The 25,044-nt window shown below is 45.7% G+C and overlaps 1 protein-coding gene across 1 annotated transcript in view; it reads right to left on the bottom strand.

Annotated features, from left to right (window-relative positions):
* The window catches only part of IPO13 (importin 13), a 71,218-nt gene that overhangs the window by 34,515 nt on the left and 11,659 nt on the right, over positions 1-25,044 (bottom strand). The window contains exons 4-9 of the mRNA XM_078605618.1: positions 22,659-22,958; positions 10,174-10,314; positions 9,113-9,254; positions 4,782-4,948; positions 3,447-3,567; positions 598-745 (exon numbers count right to left, since the gene is read on the bottom strand). Of these exons, the coding sequence (XP_078461744.1) occupies positions 598-745; positions 3,447-3,567; positions 4,782-4,948; positions 9,113-9,254; positions 10,174-10,314; positions 22,659-22,958 (1,019 nt within the window). The remainder of the gene's footprint in view (positions 1-597; positions 746-3,446; positions 3,568-4,781; positions 4,949-9,112; positions 9,255-10,173; positions 10,315-22,658; positions 22,959-25,044) is intronic.

Below are 25,044 nucleotides of genomic sequence, written 5' to 3'. Positions count from 1 at the left end.
CTTTATGGATGCCCTGGGACTCATAGGAACACCAACGGCTGTCCCCGGGACTATTGTTGGTGCTGAACTCCTCTAGTTGCTGTGCCACGGTGTTTCTCCCTCTCGTGTGTTTCTCTGCACTCATCCTACCAACCCCCCCCCACCCCCCCGTCGCTTCCACTCCATATATTCGAACGTATTTTTTCAAGCACCATGATGAGATGCTACAAAAATACTAATTGTTGTCCATTTAAGACAAAGGCTTTCACGAGCAATATTATGCCTGATAAAAGTTTTTTGGGTTAGATCGCGTAAATAGAAATGTGTCGTTAACCCACCACTATCCCGCACAGTCGATTAGTAAAGTTCATCACATAAACAAAACATGCCAATGAGTTACTACTTCAGCGCACAGGTGTGTTCAAGAGCAAACAACATTTACAATTTGAGTATGACGTTTTGCTGGTGATTACAACCAGCTTCTTCAGGCGATTTGTCAGAAATGTGAAGGAGCCTTGCTGTTTCGGTCTTAAAAACACCTTTAGTACCGACTAATTCTTGTTTTTGTTGTAAGAGAGAGAGAGGCTTAGAGTGCCCATGCCTCCGACCGGCGCTTACCGATTGTGAACATGATGGTGTCAGCCAGCTGCACATTGCCCACGGTGATGCGCGGGATGAGGCCGATGAGTCCCGGGATAACGTCCGAGTCGTTGACGTCCAGAGTCTCCGCGATGGACTGGAACCCGTAGAGGAAGGCTTCCGTTTGCTGCAACAGGGCAAACGTTAGCCACTTGGTGCTGGGCTGATGTGAACCGTCATGAACCGTAAGGACAACAATCGTAATAATAATAACGCTCCGCTGTTTACCAAGGAAAGCCTCAGCAAGGCCTCACCAAGTTTGGTTCATTCCATTCATGAGCGGTTGGCGTGTGGGAGGGAACTCGAGTACTGTACCTGGAGAAAACCCACAAGTAGCCGGGGGCAACACTCAAAGCTTCGCATAAATGGATTCAAGAATCCTTGCCCATCGTGAATTTTTATTCACTAAAGAGTACTGTCTGAATGGCTGCTTTCAAGTTAAGATGCTACTGCTGTTGAGGTAGCATTTGCCATCTTGGGCATTTATATCCATTAGCTTTGCTTTATTAAGATTTAAGTCTTTCACATTTTAAGTCAAAATGTATAGCCCCTTTTCAAACAGTTTTTACGGTTATATTTTGGATTGCCAATTACATGATGTATTGCGATTGCTAAGAGCATTGCATTTATTTTATATTGGGTGCAAATAGGGCGACTGGGTCGTAGGCCGACGCGGTATTGTGTGTGTGTGTGTGCGAGCACGGGTGCCCAACACACGGACGAATAAAAACCACAAGAGTAGCAATAATATCGAAAGGACCGAGCGAAAAGCACGATAGATCAAGCTTACGTGGTTAAACTAACGATAGATCAAACCTCAGTTGTATTACAGTGTGAATTAAATATGGGAATTATATATTATCGCTGAAGGGCTTTGCATGCCTTAGGATGCCCTGGGACAGTTTTCCCTCAGCAATGTTTCACTTCGCAGCCACAATGCATAGCCCAAGGAAGCAACAATAAATACAGACAACTGCTCCGACACAGTTGATCAATTTGTTTAACTCGTTAATAATGAAAGCTTCGAAGCATCGACATCTAAATGCCACCCAACGTTATTTATTCGCAAAAATAACCAACCTGCAACTGACACTTAACGGAGCGACGCACATTTCAATGAAGTGAAAAACAAAATAGGGCGATAAGCAAAACAAATCGAATGAACCTAGGAAACTAATTTCTCAAAGAGTACAATAAACACAGCTTTTAAAAGGGAGCATTTCAGGACGCGTCCCATATCACTCGCAGTCAATGTAATGAATCAATGTTTTAATTTACCCACATTGAAGTAAATGTCACAAAAATTGTTGGAGAAAATCCAACAGTGGGGGACCAGAGGCCTGTCACATTCATAACTGATAATAAAACAAATCAGAATTTCTCAAAGAGAAGAAAATGACAAGCAGAGAGAGTGTTGTTTATCTGTGATGGAGACACGAGTCTTCAAATTTAGCACAACTCATGTGTATGCACATATTGTGAACAAAAAAATGTTATAATCCAATTGGCCTATTGTCTTTGAAGAACAATGTTTTCAAGCAGCTTTTCAGTAAGCAAACTCTGGACCAGTTTTGACCTCGTGGGTCTCATCGGCAGAGTCGGGATAAAGTTATGCTTATGAACGTCTGCTTATTATGGATTTACCCATAATGCTCCGCAACAAAGCATAAATGAGTTTGTTTACAAGCCTTCTATAATTACATGAGTTTCAAGGGCCACATTCTATGATCCTCGGTGCCTTGTTATTTAGAAAAATGCTGCGGCACAAGTTAAGAAAATTAATTCCACAGTCATCAGCTCGCAAAGACAGCAAGGCTCTTTAATCTCAGCTGGAAGCCGGCCCCCCGCACAACGACTTTCTCATCTGTTTGTGCAAAGTAATTATCTTCGGCTGAACATCCCGAAAAGGTTTTCTTGATTTTTTTTTGGTTCCATATCACGGACGTCAGCTCGCTTCTCTCTGACAAGAAGCCGCGATTCAGCACTTTGTGGAAAGCGATACACCGGGTAATAGCGTCGGTTTCATCTCAGAGATTGCGTGGTGATTTACAGAAAATCAGTACCGTTCGTGAAAAATGGGGTAAATCACTGGTGCTTTGTTTTTTTAAAGCAGATGCCTTACGAATAAATGCGATCCCGTCTACCCCCAAGAGAAACTTGAAATAATAAAATGTGATGGGTGTCAAATTCAAACGCCGAATGCCAAACAGTTTATAGCAATCGTGTGAAACGCAGACAGCCCATCTCGCAAAAACCTTACAATGACAAAATAAAAAGTTGCTGCAACATCACGATACAAATCGATGCACCCGAAATAATATTTTCTTTTGTGCAATAAACGAAACTTTTAAACTTGACAGCCTTCTCCAACTGTGATTAAATATTGTTCCATAAATAATGTACTCTCTTATTTCTTTCAACAAATACGAAACTTCAACCGTTTCTTTATTTTGTGAGCAGCCTCAAACTCCCGTTTTTTTCTCCACAACGAATAACGCATTCCTTCTGATCCCGACGGAAACATCAATGAGAAGAAGATCAGTGTAGCGGAAAAGGACCTTGGGAATATCACAATGCACAATTGGCAACAGCCACTGCAGGAGTCGCCCAAAAAGCTTCAATGCTACATTTGCACATCCCTGAGCATCTCGGGGGATTTAAACTGTCACTATGGGGGCTCACGGATTATCTGCTGCTGGAGGGGGGCTAACACTTTCTCTCCTACTGGGGGTGGTGGGGTTAAGGGTTTAACTGCTACTGGGGGCTAAAGATTTAAGTTCCAATGGGAAGGCTAAGATTTGATCTGCCAATTGGGGGCGTCTGTTTACCTGCCACTGCGGGGGCTGACCGGTGGCTGTGAGGAGGCGTCCAAGCTTGTCGTACAGGTTGCTGAGCAGCTCGGGACCCAGCATCTCGTACACGTACATCAGCGTGTCCGAGATGTCCACCCTACAACCGCAAGAAGTTCTCGTTATTTGATTGCGCGTGTTTGACACGGGGTCTACCGCCGCACAACAGGCACGACACGATTCACTTGGCCAGTAATTTTTTATTAGCAATTTCCTGCGTCTCATTTGTAGGGTTTTGTTTGCACCATTAGTATTACATGACGAGAGCATTTAATTTGTATATCATTTGCACCAATGGGCAACAATCTCTTCTTAAACATATGAATCATCACAAGGATTGTGAGCGCAAGGATCAATGATAATATAATCGATGCAGCGTTACAGGCCTACATACGTCTTCCTGGTATTAACCACCGTGAAAATGATCCCAGCAAACTGAATCAAAATAACTCACTTTTTTCATCATTTTTTTATTAAACCAACCCCTTTTATAACACATAACGTGTGACGCCCTCTTGGTTTGGCATATTTTGGCACAGGTAAAACCAATTGGGCAATGAATGCCCTCACTTTGGATGGGGACCCGGATACACAATAGAAATCTGGTATAACAGCAAAAACCGCGAACAAAAAACACTATTTAAAAAAACATTTCAAGGTCAAGTTCCGAACAGCAAGGTCGTGCATCTGTGTCACTCCACTGCTGGATGAGGGCCTCCACACACCGGACAGGTCCACGGGGATTTATTTGACCGTACTTCACCGCTCTGGCGGTAATACGACCATACTCTTAGTTTTTTTCGGTAAAGTCACGTAGGTAAAAAATAAAATTACTAAAAGTAATAATAGATATAAAATAAAATAATAAATCACGACGTTTCACTTGAAGCAGTAATTTTAGCTGTGACGGTCCCACCTGATGACGGAGACTTGTGTCGCCTCCGAAACGTCGTGATTTATTATTTTATTTCTATTATAACGTTTAGTAATTTTATTTTTTACCTACGTGACTTCACCGAAAAAAACCTAAGAGTATGAATGCTTGCAGTCACGAAAGCTTCAAATCTAGAGGTAATACGACTAGTATTACCTCAATGGAAGATGCCGCTATCAAATTTGACTTAATAATGATGTTGTTGAGTATTTATTTATATTTAGCTACTTGCTTACCATTTGCTCGATTTTGTGCTCCGATCGGTTTTTTGTATTGTTTACTTGTAACTTGGCGACACCGCCCATACTGGACATCTGTGAACAAAGAGCTTCACAGCTCATCGGATTTCTCCTCCAGTCTAACTCAAGATTCTGATTCACCTGTAGATGCGGAACTGCTCCTTCTCGTCCGCTGACCACGACGCATACTCGGCGTCCGTGGGGAACTGTGCCTTGTAGAGCAGCACGTCTACCAGCTGGAAGTACACGGGCCGGTACATCTGGAGGTACATGGCCTGCTTCTCACCGCCCAGCGACGTGATGTCATCCTGCACATGCGCAAACACAACCAGAAAAGATGCGGTCGTAGCACACTGCATGACCCACCACACCACCGCTCACACCCTACGCGCATAAATACCTACGTGCAGGAACGTGTGCACACTCACAAACACACGGATGCACGTACGCACACAAGCGCAAAAGATCCCCCGTCTAACCTTAACAGACTGTTGGGGCAAGTTCTGTTAGCGAGCACCGGTGAAGGTCGGCACAGCACATGAGGGGGTGGGTGGCCAGCACCACGCCAGGCCCACTGTCACCCTCGTGGCGATATTTACACATCACACCAGGTACCTATTTGAGGCTGAGACAACCTAGGGGAGGACCAGGACTGGTTGAGATAAACGTCATTGGTGTTGACCGGAAGCAGGAATCGAACTCGGGATACCAGGCTCGTAGTGCCGCACGCTAACCGTTACGCTATCGCTCCCCACGCACACCCACAGACAAAGATCCCCCGTATAGCCTTAACAGACTGTGGGGGCAAGTGCTGTTTGCGAGCACCTATAAAGGCCGGCACGGCACACGAGGGGGTGGGTGGCCAACCACACGCACGGCCGCCTTTGTCTCCCTGGTGGCGATGTTTACACATCGCACCAGGTACTCATTTGAGGCTGAGTCGACCTAGGGGAGGCCCAGGACCGGTTCAGATAATCGTCACTGGTGTTGACCGTGAGCGGGAATCGAACCCGGGTCGCCAGGTTCGTAGCGCAGCGCGCTAACCGCTACACTACTGCTACCCCACACCCACAGACACACGCACACCCACCAACACACATAGAGCTGTTTCTATGTTGCCTGCGCCCGAGTGGGAGACCCTCTCAATGATTTACTGCCAAGGAAGCAGCTGCAAGATTCTCTCTGTTCTCTATTAGTTTGCCGTGTGTTCAGCTTCACATTAAAATGCATGGGAAGTTGTCAAAAAGTACTTCTTGAAAAAGAACCCATCGGCTGATTAATTGCATCAAAGATAGATTGCGTATGCCCGAGTTTCAATAGTGTGGAAGGTATTTAAATATCACCCAAACGGACTAAATATTATCGTTACCGCGACATCTTTATACAAAAAATGTAATATCTTCATTTCCTGGCATAATGAAGCAAGAGTGAACGAACTGCACACACAAGATAAACTCACAGATGCCTCTGCAGAGTAAAAACAATTGCTTTTGCTATCACTCCCGCACTGAAATTTTAATTTGTCAACGCATTAAGAGTTAGGGCACTTATGTCGGATAAAAGTCACGTCCTTCGGCAAAGTTACTAAAGGGAAACTAGATCATTTTTCTCACGCGCGCGCTGTTGACGACGTTACAAAAAAAAGGCGACCCACAACGACGGCGGGGAAAAAAGCAACAAAAAAAATCGAGCAGAAACGAGACTGATGAAGGTCCAACAATACGCACGGCGCGGCACGGCCAGGCAGCGCAGTTATCTATCAGGCTCTTACAACCTCAGCGGAAAGACACAATGCAATCAATATCGATTTCTAGAGCCATAACTTCCCTTTACAGTCGCTCCATCTCTCGATTATTTTTGCTGCATTAACCAACGCGGAGGGCCAATTACTGTACCTGTGATCACACCTCGTGGCCACCCCCCCCCCCCCCGCTCTCCCCCGATGCTTCTCCATAAGACAAGATTGGGGCACAGGCACACAAGATCGATACCTTCTCAATCGTCGTGCAAAAGGCAAGTGTTCAACTATAGCCTCCCTTGCACTTTTTTTGAAGGTAGGCCTCCCGAGAATTCAACTGCTGCATCACGACCTTTGGCCAGCGATGGCGGAGCTTCTGGTTAACTACACACACGCAAATATCACAGCATGGAGCGTAAAGGTAGGGCTTCGTGTGTTCACACTGCCACTCGGCGCGTAGCTTTGTCTAATTTATCTCACTTAAGTAACTGGTAACGTTGCACGGCTTGGCCAATGTGATTAAAATAAGCTTTTTATGCAAAGCCCACTGATTCAATGAGAATGAACAATATCATGCACTTTACATTTGGAAATGCAGCAACATATCTCGAGGGGAGCCACATGTCTAACTAATAAATGCCGACACCAGACTGGGCCTTAATTCCTTTTGACTCGGTCCTAAATTAGAGTCACCTTCCATTGAGTCTCCCAATTTCAAAATGAAAGTGTACATGCGTTTACCTCGCGAAGCAACGCACACATTAACAACGCCGTGGCGAGATGTTAACTGCCTTGCCTGGTATGCAGGAGGTCGTGGGTTCGATCCCGACGCCTGTTGTATGTTTGTATATTTGGAGTTTGCATGTTCTCCCCGTGGTTGTGTGGATTTTTCTCCAGGCCCTCTGGGTTATTCCCTCCTCATTAAGAAACATGCGTTTAGAGTATTTGGCTGCTATAAATTTTACATGATAAGCCACTTCGTTGAGCTATCATTTGTGGCCAGGTCTTTTCTGAAAAAGAGCTACATAGCTCAGTGGACCTTATCTGGTAAAATAAAAAAAACAGTTTGAAGCTGGAAACCCCAGGGTAACCATCTAAGTGCGCCTTTTGGCGTCATCTGGTCCAACCATGTGAGAATAGGCTCTAAGGAAAGCTGTCTCGGGTGTGGACCAATCAACTTCAAGGACAGTGCACATTATCAGAGTTATGTTTTTTTGTTTGCATTATGACTGCAAACATGACTCCTTGTAAAAAAGGTGTCAGTTTTGTTGCCAGATGGAAGGGTAAAGAACCAATTATCATATTTTTTACTGGCAAATGAGGTTCCCATAGTGTAGATGCTTAACCCGAGCTCTCATACTCTGATGGTGCATTGTCTTTGAGTTGTGCGCCTTTTGGCGTCATCTGGTCCAACCCATATGAGACTAGGCTCTAAGGAAAGCTGTCTCGGGTGTGGATCAATCAACTTTAAGGACAGTGCACATTATCAGAGTTATGTTCTTTTGTTTGTATTATGACTGCAGGTAAATGAGGTTCCAATGGTGGCAGACCACAGTTGATAGTGACACTGATTTTGATTACAAAAAACACACACGTTATCGACTTTAAAAGCTCACATCCCATGCTTTAGCAGTCAATCGCAACACAATCCCCAGTAAAAAGAGAGCAATTTCCACACATGAATGGTGATGAAATTTGCAATTATGTGACTAATTTAGATTCACTGGTACACTGAACTATAGGGCTGCCTTTGATATAGAAATGAACGCAACAAAGAGAAAATGTTGTTTTTTACTCCCCTTCCCGTTTATTGTTTTCGACCCTCCGCGGTTTGCCCGCGGGGCGTCAGAAGAGGAATTGCGGCTGATGTTGCACGGCTGATCAAATGCGCTACAAATGCCAAGCTTGTCAGTTGCCCCCCTCCCCCACGCTGCTGTTGCCCGTGAGACTGTGCGCACGGGCAGTGTGGCTTCGTGGCCAGGCAGAAGGGGGAGGGCGGTGAGCGCTGGGGTGGGCCTCCAATTAGCTCAATGTAGGAGAGACAAAGATCACCCGTGTAGCCTCAACCGACTGTCGGAGACAAGTGCCGTTCGCCAGCAGCACCTACGAAGCCCGGCACGCAACACGCGGGGGGTGGGTGCCCTGCAACGCACCCGACTGCCTTTTCTCCATAGTTTACACATCGCACCAAGTTCTCATTTAAGGCTGAGTCGACCCAAGGGAGGCCCAGGGCCGGTTCAAATCATCATCATCACTGGTGTTGGTCATGAAATCGGGTCGCTCGGTCCGTAGCACAGTGCGCTATCCGTTACACTACCGCTCCGCACAGCGTTCAAATAAAGAAGGAACAACATCGGCCCGATTCCTGTACATGTACAGGCCTTTGTCAATCCACCGCTGGATGAGGGCCATGCATCGTGGGGGTTGAATATAATACATATTCTTTTTCACCACGCGAGTCAAGGCATGTTGGCGGAGGTGGGGAGCAAAGAGGTACAGTACAAGATTGGCTTTTGCTGCGCTGTTCTCTGCTGCCCACCAAAGTAGCCCCACATCCCCATGACAACCTTTGGGCATGGTGGCCACCTGTCACTTGTGTAACCACGCGAAGTGTGTACGTACCTGCAGCATGTGCCAGGCGTGTACGCACCTGCAGCGTGTACCAGGTGTGTACGCACCTGCAGCGCGCACCAGGTGTGTACGTACCTGCGGTGTGTACCAGGTGTGTACGTACCTGCAGCGTGTACCAAAACGTCAGGGTGAGGCAGCTGGTGGTCTCGTCCACAGGGTAGTGGCCCGGGATGCCCGTGCAGTACATCACCATGTTGACCAGGGCCAGGAAGCTCTGCCAGTGATCCGTTTGCTCCAGCAGAGCTCTGTGCACAGCAACGCATCACAGGGGCACCAAAGACAAAGATCCCACGTCTAGCTGACATAGACTGCTGGGGCAAGTGCTGTTAGTGAGCTCCATAGCCCGGTAGGCATATTAAAGAGGTGGAATGGGCAGCACCATGCTCAGGCTGCATTTGTTCCCACAAGTGCTGATTTTTACAAATCGGAGAAGATACTTTAGGCCAAGTCAACATAGAGGAGGCCCAGGAGTTGGTTGATGTCACTCGCCACTGATGTTAGCCACGGCCAGGAACCGAACTCGAGCTGCCGGGTTTCATGGCGCAATACACTAACCACTGTGCCACTGCTCGCCACACAGTGGCAGCAGAACAGGAAGGACCCATTACCCACCTAAATATTCAACAGTGTGCACATGATTTGATTAAAGTTCCACATGAATGAAACAATGAAATATCTTACTGGCGGAAGTAATTATATTGATGAAATCGTTCTAATAAGCGATGCAAAAAAAAGTACTGCACAGTTATAAAACACAAAAACATCTTAATTGTAAGAACGGTCGGTGTGCAACAATAACAAGATCATGGGGTGGTAAGTGGTAAACTATCCGGAATAACAGAAGACATTTCTCACTTCGATGTAACTATTGAACTATTTATTTTACCAGGTAAGACCCACTCTTCAGAAGCAATCTGACTCAAGGAAGAGGCTTATCACGTGGAAATTTATCACACCCAAATATTCTAAATGCATGTTTGTAAATGTGGAGAGAAAAACCAGAAGATCTGGAGAAGAATACAGGCGACCATGGAGAGAACATTAAAACCCCAAATATACAGGCGTTTGGGTCAGGATCGAACCCACGAGGTAGTCAACATCTCGCCAGCGAGGCTCGCGAGATCGACGGCGGCCAGGGCCCCCCCCCCCCCACCCGCTCCCCACCTCGCGTGGTTCTCGCCGAGGGCCACGACCACGCGGCAGATCCCGTGCGTGGTCTCCGTGTCGCCATTCTGCACCGCCTGAGTCAGCTGCTCCTGCAGCTGCAGCACCTGGGGGATGAGCTTGAGCAGCGTGTTCACGTACCTGCACGCGCCAGCAGGCGATACGGACACGACGAAGGGGCGACTTTCGTTTGACGCGAGGGACCTGCGAGTCTTTGTAAGGAGTGTGCACGTGTGAGTGACGCTCACAACAACGAGCGGAGTGCCCGGGTGGCTAAAGCACAGCAAGTTGGTACAGTAGGGGGCACAGGTGGTGCATCAGCCAGTCATCTCGGTCATCTCGGTCAGTCGACCCGTGGCACCTGGGTCTGCCCCGTGACCTCCTGCCTGCGGGCGTTCGACACTTCACGTGGCCTCAAGGTGCACATGGCTTGGCACAAGCGTCGTGGTGACGTCACCGCCACTTAGTGGCGAATGGCGGTTGTTGTACACGTGCATTGTGGTGCAGAGGTTAGCGCGTTGCGCTACAAACTCGAGTTCAATTTCCCGCTCGTGGTCAACACCAGTGATGATTATCTGAATCCGTTCTGGGCCTCGTCTAAGTCGACTTAACCTCAAATGAGTACCTGGTGTGGTGTGTAAACATCGCCACTGAGGAGATAAAGATGATCCGGCATAGTGCTGGCCATCCACCCCCTCGTGTACCGTGCCGGCCTTCATGGGGAGTCGCTAACAGCACTTGGCCCTGTCGTCTGTTAAGGCTATATGGGGAATCTCTCTATGTGTATACGTGCATTGTGGGGAGCGAGAGGTGGCACAGTGGTAAGTGTGCTGCGCTACAAACCAAGTTTGATTGCCGCTCACGGCCAACACCATTGACGATTATCTGAACCGATCCAGGGAGATCTTTGTCTTTTTTGTGGTGAGCGGCAGTGAAGTGGTCAGCGCACAGCGCTACAAAACCTGGCACCGCAAGCCCCGTTCCCAGCCACGGTTAACATCAGTGGCGAATATCTAATATGTCTTGGGCATCCCCTAGATCAAATCAGCCTTAAAAGAGCACGGTGTTTAAAAGCAAAATGTCACTGGGTGTGGTGCTAGCCACACCGCCCCTCATCGCAGTCCTAACAGCCTGCGTAGCCTACACAGGGATCTTAGTCATTTGTGCATATATGCACAACCTGCCGGTGCTGGCTGTCAAATGTAAAAAAGGAATCGACGAGCCAAACCGCGCTGGAATGTAATGAGATTCCTACAGTAGCGCCGCACTAAGCACGAGTCCTCCAATCTCGAGGGAGAGCCGTTGTACGCCATCTGCGGCTCATAAACAAAATGTCATGATTCATGAAGAGTCCAAAATATTAATGCAAAGTGGTCCACGAGGGGCCATAAATTGCTTCCGACAAACTAATTTATATTGGCACACTTAAACCTCAGCAAATACCACGTCTGAAAATCATTAACACCGCAACTTTTTGTTCGGCTGGTAATTAATCAATCAATTAAATCCATGCGAAAACCCAACTGAGATAAAGTATCACTCTTGCAAGGGAAACTTTGTAATCATTGCAACAAGGGTGCTGCCGGCAGGGAACATTAATGATGGCAGTAGCGCTCGTTCATGTCAAATAAATGTAATTAAAAAAACAAATCCGATACTCGAAGCCCCTGTGGAAGAAGACTGACTGCGGCGCGTGCACAGCTGAAGTGACTGCAATTCGTACCGTGTGTAATTAACACTTTTGTATTGTTTTTGCACTCGCTTGCTTGTAGACAGTGAGCCCCATGGCACACGTGACTATGCGGCCACACGATACGCCACACTTGAGATTGCGCAATTTGCTCTCGGCGACTGCATAATGACTACGGGTCTTCTTCCTAGTATGGCTGATGTTGATATCGAGCAAACATCACGATCTTACATTGAGGTGGCCCAGCCAGATAACTGCGTCAGGAGGAGCCGACGAAGCCCCCTTCTCATATTTGTGAATCGGACAGCGAGTCTGTTATGTTCCACGGTCTGTTCTGGGTGACAACAGTCGCACAGCGGAGAACTTTTTACCCTTCCATTTGTACATCAGGTATCCGCATCTGCAACGGTTCATGCAGTGCGGTGTATGGTTGCCAATAAGCTTTGCGGAAGATCGACTATGGGTGTAATAATTCAGGGAGGTGAATTAAATTAAAAAATGACATCGGTTTTTTTGCGGTGAATATAGCAGCCACTAGTGGCTAGAGATCATGTGAAGTCAATATACGCAGCATACGGGTCGAAAATAATTTACTCTGATGTGCATTAATAAATGCATGTAATGTACGCTTAAAAATCTATAATTTACTGAATGGATGCATCATTATGCCCCGAGTAACCACAGTGTTAGTGTAATGATACTGGGGGTTAGTGTTAGTGTTAGTGGCGGTGTGGGTGGCTGTGGTGACAATGGTGAGTTGAGGGTGTTGGTGATGACAGTGTTGCTTATGCTGCCTAAGTGGTAGTTATGGTGGTTGTGTGTTATTCGTTTTGGTGACCATGATAACGACAATGGTTATGGTGTGACGGTGGTACGGATAGTGGTGTGGACGTGGTGGCTGCAATGCAGTGGTTGGAGAATTTCACGAACGTACTGTGCGTCCACGCGTCTCTATAAATACGCCCGTGGTGACATTGGAACTGTTTGCCAGAATCTCAATCCCAAAATAATTACTACAAAGGGCACTCCCTCTCAAAACATCCGTTTTTATATCCTCAAGATGTTATTTCCGCACAACCCCAAATCTAATCTCACCAAAGAAAGATGTGTGTGCCCACAAGCCGGCCAAAAACCTCTCTCTCCCCCCCTCGGCAAAGGCGGCCTGATATAATTACCACGTCTCGTGCGATTCTCATATCCAGAAACAGGAGATTCTAGGAGCTTCAAAAATATAACTCGCGCATGCAAACACCTTTGGACATTTTATATGTGCAACATGGCGCGATCAGTGACAAAGGTCATTCTTCGGGCTGAGGTATTTCACAAGCGACCTGGCCGCTCGTTTTAGAGGGCTTTCTGAAATGCCACATTCGGCCGATGTAAATAACCATCATAGACCACGCGAAATTAAACTATATTTCGTAAAAGAGCAGGCCATCCCCCAGTGTGACTTTATCTCTCAGATTCAATGCAAACACACCACACAAAACCACTATCACTGCACCGCTGATCACTGCCCGATGGGCACTACACCATTGGTGACACTTATTTTTGAAACTGTACAGGGGTGTTTAATATGGCAACCATTGTGCCAATTGGTCATCCAATGGCGAATGGATCGGCAAACCTGGCCAATCAATGATGATCAAAAACAGCTAAAACTGTGCCAGCTTAAAACATAATTCTGCTGGAACACATTAGTCTAGAAAGCTAATAGGCTGATAGATGAAGATTCTTTTTTGAAACAGACATGCCGTTGCCTGATTATTAGAATTTAATTTGTCATTAAATTAATCTCTGAAAATCTTTTCTCGTGACTTAATTTGCGTGCAAACTAAGGCTGTTTGGGAGCCACATGTCAGAAACTCCAATTCCTGCAAATTAAAACCAAACGATGAATCACCGCAGGAGTACGCGGGGGAAAACTAAACAGTGCAACATGCAGCTTCATGGGGGGTCCATTAAATCGCACTCGACCTCACTGGCCACAGACATATCTGAAGCGGACAGCCGTAGCGCTGCGCCAAGGCCAAACAGAAAGGCGCTTTTCATCATCCCGGAGCCGATCGAAGATTAAACGTGCCAACGAAGTTCACAGGGGATCAGCTGGGGAAAGAAAGAAAAAAAACAACGATGTGCGCAGTATCAAAATAGCTTTCAGGTCACACGCGAGTGAGCCAGCGGGAAAACACGGGGCTCAAAAGAACCCCGCGCGCGCCAGTATTCGTGAAGCGCTCGCTGTCAAGTAGCAGTCACTCAGCGGGCACCGGAAACACCAAGCCACCGGGGCACACACGACGCACGCGTGTGTGTGTGTGTGAACGAAAGTAACAAACAAAAAAACTGCCGATCAATCGTTCACCGGGAGTTCACGATGTAAATTAGATTGTGGTCCGCTGGGGAGCAGCATGATTGCACACTGTGAGGAGGTCAAAGAGATTAGTGGTGGTGGTTGTCAAAAAATGTGACAATTTCTATTTTTTATTGGACAACTTAACACGTAATTAACAACTGCGCCGAATGATGTGACGGACTCGTGCATCTCATTTGCGTATTCTGAGAGATAAGCGCGAGACAAAGGCGCGGTAAACAACACATTCTGGTAGGCGCATGGCTAATCATTATTGCTGCTTACACACTCATGTTTTTATGCACATGTTTCCAGCACGCTGCAAGTGGGCTTCTGCATCAATTCATTTGCAAATGAGGTCTCAGATGAGGCGCTGCCACTCCTGTCTCGTCGGTCACATCCCTTTACACAGCTGTCAAAGTGACAATATCCTTCATTTCGAAAAAGGGAGGCATTTAGGAAGAAAAATGAAACTAAATGTTACGCTGTCATCGCAGGACCATACCAAAGGCACATAAAATCCCCTATCGAAGGGAACTTCTCCGGCATCATTGCCCAGTCAGGCAATTGCATTCTGGCTATCGTCAGCTTCTTCCGCAGCAGCACCCAACAAATTAGAAAGCCGCTGAATGGGCGTTCTCCGTGCCTGGGCCCACGCTGTGGAACAGCCTCCGCTGCCAATAAGTTCGACACCGAGATCTGAAGACTTTATCGCTCCCGAATGCGTCACGATCTCTTAAGCGAGTAGCATCTCGCCACGGCTTTTGCTGGAAAATGTGTTGAACTCGTTGTTGCTGCAATTGTTGCTACTCCGCTCGCAAGGAGCCTTCATCGTATTTTGCCAAGTTAATTTATTCGCGTGCCAGTGTGGCGCTGTGAATGTTACGCGTGTTATCGGTTCGCCTACCTCCTCGGTTGCTGTGCCACCATGCTGGGCTCTGATACATGTTTTTGGCTGTGTGAGGTAGGAGATAATTGGTCATCATCGTTTATTTATTATTAGAATTATTACTGTGCTTCCAATGCAGTCCACCGTAATTCCTTGATAATGATGATGAAATAATAAACCAGTGAGAATGCCCTCACCCGTTGATGTTTCCTCGGACACGTACAATGGTCTTCATACCTGATTACAGCTAAGGGCAGCATATTTCACACACTGGCCGAACAACCCACTGGCGGGGATTTTGAATATCACACTTAAAAACAAGCACCTCTAAGTTTTGCACATGCCCAGTGCAATTTCAATTACTCGTAAAACAATAATTGCTCTATCTTTACAACTGTGGCCAGAAATGTTTTTCACACGGGTAATATTAGATGTTTTGAAAACCAATTCCCAGTGCACGCAACTCTTTTAAAGGGTCACATTACAAAGCTGAATCTTTTGGGAAAAAGAAAAAAATATATAGGAACTACGCAATGCATCAAAAATCCATTTCGCACATTCCAGAATGCATTAGCTTTCAGAAATCTCATTTTCCGAGAGGGATGCTGGTAGGATATTATTAAATATGACATGACAGGCCAATTCACCCAGTTTGCTTAGTCCTTAGGCTTCAAGAGGGGAGCCACCTTGCCACCAGATTAAAGGAAAAATCACAGCAAAATCAAATATGTTCCCAAGTTGACGCTTGCCCTTTGCGGCCAAACATACAAGGTGAGCTCAGCAGAGAAGTTCAGAGAAATTGCTCTGCCACGTTTGAAATATAACTCGCTATACACAGTGACACAACAGCCGCTACACTACCCACAGGCAGCCCGCCTTTGGTCATTATCTTCCTCTTTCAACGATACGCTTAAAAATGAAACACTTCAGTGGTCATTTTTTTTATTAAGGTGCTGTAATGGTGCATTGATTATTGATTTGTTACAAGTATCAAATCATTTACAACGGTAAGCAGTGATTTTTTTATGTATACTGTAAGTAATGAGCTCAAACGGCACTAGTCACTGCTACGTTCATCGCAATGTGAAAAATCTCATCCAAGAATTGATTCTCGGATAAGATTTGTGAAACGTCACCAAATCGTGAATCGCTAAAACATTTATGACAAATATATAAGTAGCTTTTTCCCATCTAAAATTTTCTACAAAAAGATGTACACTAAATCAGTACAAGATATAAACTTCATCAAATTCACTGAATGATCGTGTTAAGGATACATTTTTTAAGTGCAAGTTCCACAAATATGTTGTGCGGGTAAAAGACTTTTATTTAACGGTTTACACCTACGGTGAAATGTGAGTCAGGTATCGAGCAGAGGAGTTGGATCAATATTGTTTGCGAGCACTCCAGAAAAATAAACAGTGGCCGAAGATGGTGTGCCCGCACTCAGCTGTGTGAAACATTCACAGGGTCTTTCACCAGGGCTCGAGATCAGTAGGCTTGCCTATAAGAACCAGCTTTTGAAGGTGTTCTCTTATCAATGAGCAGCAACCACACCACATGACAGGCCACATCTGTAGAGCCAGTGTAGTATTTCAAGGCTTTATGTCGCTCTATCACTGAGATGAGCCACACACCTGTAGAGTTTGAGTTGGCTTTAGCACCAGACACCCAAGTCAAATACCGGTTTCATTACCTGGACTACATAAAACTGCTAATTTATTCAAAATCCAATTGATTAAAAAAATCTCATAATCGTTTCGTTCATTATTGTTAAAATAAATATTTTCAATAACATAAAAAAACAACAATTGAACGAATTAGTAATAATTCACATGTTATCATTACAATTAATTTACAGCTGTTTGTCAATATATCACTGAAGGCCGACCCAAGCCATATCAGTTGCCGAGGTTGACCATACTTCACCATGCCAGTCAGTATGGGTTGGTGAAGCTGTCGCTCGTCACTGAGGTTAGCCATGTACAGCAATTACACAAGTTGCCAGGGCTCAGCACAGGGCACTTACAAATGTGCCACCATTCACCCGATACAAAGCAGTATGCAAGACACATTTTGCCTCTTAAATCCAACTTGGCATTAAATTCACATCTCGATTTCATGCCTTGGTGATGTAAAAATGCCACGGATAAGTTTCAAATAAATAATTTCAACTAGGTTTTCATTGGCCTTTTACGACATACTAATCCAATAAGCGATATAATTTATGTAAAAACTAAAGCAGTTTCATGCCTGAAATAATTTTCTTTTTAAATGCTGAATTTTTGTTAAACTCTTCCAAGACATCCATTCTGCTTATGCCCACTTTTACATGACAGAACGTCATAATCGGCAGCTCTATCACCACTCCCTGCCACATTAGCAATACCCACGATGCCCATGAAGCCGTGATAACGCGATAGCGGGCGGCCTGCAGCGGACGAGCCAAGGGTGCGTGGCAGAGCACTCGTTATAGCACGTGGTTCTGGATCACGGCGGCATAGCGATATGATGTCACGGGCAAGTGAGGACATGGCCATTCACATACACCCCCCCCTACCCACCGTACCCCCCCCCTCCCTCTCCCACGCCAGCTCCTCCTGTCTGCCAAAATCGGCAGAAAAATACGCTAAGTAAAACAATCCCTTTAACATCCGACTCCTCACTGGGCGACGACTTGTGGAGGCCAACACGTATTTGGCGAGCCGTCACAACATCTTGTCGTATTCATTGCACCGGCATCACTTTCACAGGGGGAGAGGGGAAAAAAAACCAGCGATGATTTGAGGAAGTTATTGGTATATGTGAAATGGCCTTGAAGAAGCGTTCGCTCGTCAAACTTTCAAGGAGGGCGCACTTTGTTGTGCAGCCGACAGACATGCAAGATTTAAGCCGCATTATTTTAAGGCTGACTTTGTTTTCTGCGCAAGCCTCCATTTGAATGGCTCATTAGTCTTCGCAAAGTGGCGCCGGATTCCGTTTATACTTTGAAAACTCTTTGCTTTGTCAGGCTGTTTCATTAGCTTTTTGTTTTTAAGTGGCAAACGACAAACTAGACGGTGTGCAAAAACCCTAATCTATTAATTTCGAGCCATCTCTCTCTCTCCCTGTGCGGCATGGATCACGACCCCGGCCCCTTGTTAAGGTAACGCCGCGATGCGCCGTTACTCAGCTGCTAAGCCGCAGCATATGCGGCCTCGCCAAGACGTGCCGGGCATGAGAAACACGGCGCCGCACTCCTGTCGGTTGAACGTTGACAACGTTCTTCTTCTTTTAAAATCCATTGCTAGCTCAATCGGGGATGACTGTTGAGATGGGTGGCACCAAAGCAACTCATGCGAAATTGGACACAATTATTTATGGTTGGCGCAGTGAAAATTGAACTAACATTAAGCGGCTTGTCAATCCACTGCTGGATAAAGGTCTCTCTCTCCCTGGGGATTATTTTGAAATGTCCTGGATATTGTACGCCACTGATGTGAGTCATGGTTGGGAATTGAACTCTAATCGCTGGGTTTACAGCGCAGTGCTTGAATCAATCTGCTTTTACTCCAGCGCATTACATTTATATGTATACTATGGATTGTACTCAATGAAATTGTGTATTATACCTTATTTATACAGTCTCCTTGAAAATAATTTTCTAACTCATGCAAAGCTACAAAGCAGCCATGTTTCCAAATCCCAGGCTTGGCATGCAGATGGTTCTGTCAGAACTTATGTAACAAAAACAAGATTTGAACACCAGTGCTTTAGAAATATATATATATTTTTACCCTGTATAGAATTATTAATGACAAATGTGTTTACAACTGTCCTTTTAAACCTACCACTCCATACTATGCGAAGTCTAGCCTTGACATTACTCATTAAAAACAAAAATGTGATTATTGGTCTTCACCCACTTAATATATTCATGGCATAAGCAAATGTTTTCTGCAAAATTACTTGTAACATTTCATAGCGCTAAATATTTCAACTGATATTGAAATAATGTAAGAATGGAATATGCAAAAGACTAAAGCTCAGCCGAAATATTTTTTAGCATTCCCTAATGTGACTCAAACCAATTGGATGTTTTAATACATGATTTTTAATAACGGAGCTGCATAATAATGTACTGTGGTGGAGTGTTCACTCACCACCGATTGCAAAGCAACTGCTATTCAAGGCCAGAGAGCAGTAAATTATTTCTCAGCCGCTATTATTAAACGCAAGCCTCTATGGTTCACAAAGACCCACAGACCCACATCACACAATACGACGAGCATGCACCAAAGCCCGTGGAATCTAAATCAAACGGAACTGGTGTGGGTGAAGGAACATAATGTTTAATTATGGAGCAATAAGCATGTAATGATGAATCCCTGATGTATTATTTAAAGGGTTCCCTTCAACACATGAACGTGCAACATTTGCAAGCCTAATGGTCAACACAGTGGTTTTTCTTGCCAGCAAGGGCATTACTCCGTGTGAAAGTCGTGTGCTCAGTGGATACGATATTATGCTCTGGGCTTTATTACTCTGCTCGCAACAGATTCTGCCGGCACAGCATCGCGAACAATTCACTATTTGCATCGGATATCACAACTGTAAATGTAAAAAAATATATATATCTCCAAGAAAATTGCATGAACTGCAGCACATATACTGTGCATCATTAATAAATAGATACAATTACAGGAAACTTAGCAAATACAAAAGCGGCTTTTAAAATAGAATGAAGATCGCGATAAAATGCGCTAAATGCGGGAGAAATAATTGAGGGCAAATTAATCAAATGTCATCAGATATTTGTTTTAATATTTTCATCGGCAGGTTTTTCCCCGAGCTATTTTAGTCGGGCCCCCTCCACGGTTAATTCAGCTGCATCATCAATGCCGCCGCAGCCCCCTGGTGAAACAGAAATGCAGGCTCCACATGTGTCATACTCTCCTGAATTAGCCGCAGCACGGCCGTTCCCACCACCTGCCCGTGCCCTTGGCTCTGCCTCTCATTACATTCTCAGCAGGTGGGGCTTAATTTCAAATGACCAAGGCACACCATCATCTCATTTCCGGTGCACGACTCTGCGCCGTGGTGTAACAAGCGGGCTGGCAAGCGTAGCAGCAGTGACAGCATTTTACTGCCGCAGAGTGCTGGCGTGATATGTCGCACGCGAACACCATCGCTCGCTTGACGGGTCCTCGTTGTTTGCGAGCCAACGTCAACATCGCGAGCCCCCGGCCCCGCTCCCCTGCACCCCCACTCCCATGGGGATGTGTGCGAGACGGCGTGAGCCCCACTCACCGGCCGGCCGTGACATTATCCGTGCAAGTCAAAGCTATTTACCCACACAACAACTCACGGTAATTGCCTTTTACAGAAGCTGCCCTTGTTTCTGCGGAACAGAACATTAACTTTTATTTGCTCTAAAACAAACACTTTAATGGGTTTAAATATTGCTGACAAGCGTAGCCCTCCGAGTTGAGAATCGCTGATTTGATGTGCTAAAACAGCGCAAATAAAATGAATAGGCACGCTTTGTTTGCACGCTGTGATGATTGGATTTGTGAATCATTTATAGAACAATGCCATGGGTGCAGCAGATTTGGTACGAATGTTTTTCTATTTGTTTTTATATTTTTTTACCTTTTACAATCAAAGTCTAGCTCAGTAAAACAAGCGACTTTCAAGTGGCCATTCAACAATGAAAGTGGCAATAATTGCGGCACATTCCACGCAAAAAAACGAGCTATTATATAAACAACAATGGCTAATGGTAATGTGGGTTTCTTTTTTTTCGCACGGCGATACGTGACCATTTACTGCCACTTCTGCGTAAACTACCTACAAACGGATTTGCATGCGACACGTGATGCCTTCGACGACAGCCCGCGATGGTCTCGCCGCCGTGACATCCCCGCCCCTAGGCTGCGGCGAGGTTAATGTGAAAATCCAAAGACAACAACAGCAGGGACCATATCTGTCGTCGTTTGCTGCATGCAAAACGCGAGGGGTAAACTTTAATCGATGCCAACTTCCGATCCATTTGTTACTGATGGAAGCGCAACGTAAACACAAAATATATTTACTCCTAAGGACAGCAATTAATTCGAGGTTCGTGTTGCTTGCTGGGATGATGTGCAATAATCCATAGATCTTACTGATAACTGCGGGTATACAAATAGTGGATGAGGGCCGATGCAAGAAAAAGAGCCGCATGCCTATTAAAAAACCATTGCAACCCCTGCATGCACTGAAATCCCATTGTGGAGGTGCTTACAAAACAACAAAAAAGCAACGCATTCACGCGGCTACCCAACTATTCAAGGAATTCCTTGACAACTGCCACTTCCAAGAGTGTGTACTTTTAAGTTTTTTTTTCTGGGCCTGTAAACATCATCATAAGAGCTCTGCGGGGAAAGCTCAAAACAAAGCTCCATCACACCGACACTCATCCCAGGAGGCGTGCGGCAAGACAAGTGCGCATGCATCAGCACAAATGTCTCCTCCATGTTTCGTGACCCCTGGCAGCTGACCCAGAGGACCCACAGGGAACCACGTGCCGTTGTGAAGGTCTCTCGCCAATATTCTGATATCAATATCATTACCGTGATCCACCATCATCATCATCCGATCAACAACCCACTCTGGGATGAAGGCCTCCCAGAGCCGTCTCGATCCCTCGTGATGCCATCATGTAACAATGAAAACTCGGCATTGCCACACGAGAACATATCTTCCTTCCATCTAAATGGTGGAGGTGCTCTTGGGCATATTCTCTTCTGAGGCTGTTACTCTGCACGTAGCCTCGGCCACTGGACATGAACCCTTTTAGCAACATGTCTGGACAAAGCTCACTTTTCTTCACAGGGATGAAAATGTTGAATCTAACATGCATGTTGTCTAATAAATATGTTCCTCTTTCTGGTAATCAGTGTAGTTCTAACCATGCACCTCTCCAGGCTTTAACACTTTTCACTTTTATTTTCTATTTTCACAGTCCATATTAACTGCTATGACATGGATCAGAAAAAAGGAAAGAGTACAGTATATACAAATAATATAATCCCAAAAAGTTAGTTGAATTGTATAAACTTGCATGTTTTCTAATCCATGTATCACCCATCATGTCACTCGGTGTAACTACACAAAAACAATACATTATAGGAATCTTTGCTAATAATAAAAAGGCCATAACATTCGAATAACGTTTCTGATAAAAAGGCACTCAACACTTTGAACGAGGGGGTTTCTGTCTCTCAATGTAATCCCAGGCAATGCACCTTACCGCGATTGCATTTGGAAGATTTCACATCTCTCCCATCTTCTCTGTGATTTCTCCCACCTTGAGTCTTCCTCTCACTTCTTCGTTTCTGACCCTGTCCTTCCTTATCAAACTCAACATCCACCGTAACGTCCTCATCTTTGTGCATACCATAGCTTGGTCCTCCCTCTTGTGTCCCAGCACTCGACCCCATACAACAGCACCATCTTGTATTTCATAAAAGGACCATGCCGGTAGACGTGTCGGTCGCTAGAGACCAACATGACGGCGGTAGCCCGGGGCTCACCTCTGCGCGTCGGGCTGCGAGATGGCCTGCACCAGCGCATCGACGGCCGTGTCGAACAGCTCCGCGTCTCTGAGCGCGCGGAACGTCGAGTGCACGAGGCCCTCGCACTCGGTGAGCGGCACGTCCAGCTGTACCCAGCTGGCGAAGCATCGCAGCACCTTCTGGCCAAGCGTCGTGGCGCCTGCCGAGGCCGCGCCGTCGCCCGCGCCGCCGCTGCCACCCTGCTCCAGCAGCCGCAGGAGCAGCGGGAAGACGCAGGCGGGAGCTTCGCGCGCCAGCACGCCTCGCACTACGCCCTTCCTGCATGGGCCGTCACAGCAGGGACAAGCGACACCTGGTTAGGCTTGTAGCAGTCATCAATTAGCGGATTTGCCTTTATTTAGTGCAATGGTACAACAATAACAACAAAAATTGGTGGAGCTGTGTCGTAGCGGTTAGGGCGCCGCACTCTGAACCCGGTGACCTCAGTTTGATTCCTGGCAATGGTCAACATCAGTGGCGAGCGACACCTGCTGCGAGCAACACCTGTGGTTAGCAGCAATGCATGTTCGCAACAGGTCCATGGAATATTCGTAAACAAAACCGGAATGTTTCCCGGTTAATCCAGGCCACCCATCCCAGAAAACACATCCAACCGAACATCGCAAAACCACCATCGGCCTCCCTTGAAAGCCGCAGACCACGCCACTTCATCTTCACGACCAATCCAACAAAAGAACCGCGAAATAAAAACTGATTCTGACGCCCATGATGTGTGCATCCAATCGTGTTCGTGAGAAGTAATTATTTTCAAATCAAGAACATTTCGTGCACATGTTTTTCCTTTGAGGCTAATGGAACAAATGTGACTTTAGAGACGAATAAAAGGCACAAAAACAGTACAAGTTAAAGAGTAGAGACAGTACAGACGAGAAAGACACAATCAGGCGAGACAGACAGCACAAACGAGACAGAGAGAGGACAGACGAGCAAGCCCGTGAGAAACCATAATCAAGATTTATGCAAAGCGTATGCAAATAGTATGCTGTAACATCCCAAACAAATTAAAACGAAGTAAAATGTTAAATAAAAACAAAGCTGGCAAAAAACTAGATGAATAATTTATTTTTTAATCAAATCCTTACCCCAAATGATAACAATTATTAAAATAAAATAAAAATTTGGGGGGGGGGGGGTAAACCTTGCATGCGTATCTTATTATAACCTTAACAGACTGTTTGCCCCTAAGTGTGGTTAGCAAGCACCACACTTAGGGGCAAACCCAGGACAGCATTCACATACCCACATTGCAGATGATATTATGAATTAGCAATCATTAAAGCATGCAAACAAATGCATAATTATATATTTTTAAACTGACTAATTGTAGCGACTCTGGGTCAGAAATACAGAGGTAAAAGGTGGTTGTGGTAAATGAATAGCGAAAGCGTACAAACAGAATAACACTACAATGGGATACACTGTCTGTTTAGCAGCGACTACAGTAAAAAAAAACTAAATAATTGCATAATAACATTAGTATATATTGAGATGGAGTAAAAGCTGCTTAATCTTTTTAAACGCATATAAAAACACACCCCCAGGGATAGCATGCATTTCCCGTAGCTAATGTAGCCATTTAACCATCCACTTAAAACAATGGATGCAGGCTCTGCCAAGGTAGCAGCAGCAGCGGTGCGAGCTACATGCCAATTGTATTTTCACCATGGGTTTGCAGGATTTCACCTTTTTAACTTGTCAGCCGAATTGGAATTCCCTATCTAAATGGACTGCAAATCCAAATTCAAGGCTGAATAGTATTTCCTCAATGTATTTTTAAAATAAACTGGCATCTGTCTGCCTACTTTCCTGCTTCTGTCTCCCTGTCTTTGTCCATCCCCGTCTCTCTCCCCGTCTCAGTGTCACTGCCTCGACTGCCTCCATTGGTATCTCTATCTCGGTGTCTTCATTTCTTGGGCACTCTCTGCATTTCTGTGTCCGTCTCCCTCTGTGTCTCCGTGTGTCTCTAACGCCTCCCTCTTTCTAGCTATCGGCTGTCCCTGCGTCTCTCGGTCTCATTTAGTCTCTCTCCATCTCTTTCTCCCTCTAATCCCTCAGTCCTGTTTCTCTCACGCACCATCTTCTCATCTTGAGAGTCGTTGTTGCAACTCCTGTCCTCCTCCTCCCCCCTAACACGCCACCGCCAATGAGCGATGGTGATCACTTGATTAAAAGCAGCACAGGCTGCTCAAATCAAAGTTACGGCTTCAAATAATGATTCTGTAAATCAGCTGCATGTGGAATCAGCATCGTCAATTGTTGAGGCTTTCTTTGGTAAACCAGCATCACCATCAGCCGTGATCAATCCACTGCTGGATGAAGGCCTGACCAAGCTGACGTCCAGCAG

Source organism: Lampetra planeri, chromosome 24 (assembly GCF_965212315.1).
Source record: "Lampetra planeri chromosome 24, kcLamPlan1.2.h2, whole genome shotgun sequence".
Taxonomy (NCBI): domain Eukaryota; kingdom Metazoa; phylum Chordata; class Hyperoartia; order Petromyzontiformes; family Petromyzontidae; genus Lampetra; species Lampetra planeri.
The sequence above is the reverse complement of the archived record's forward strand: the minus strand, read 5'-3'. Positions and strand labels throughout refer to the sequence as shown.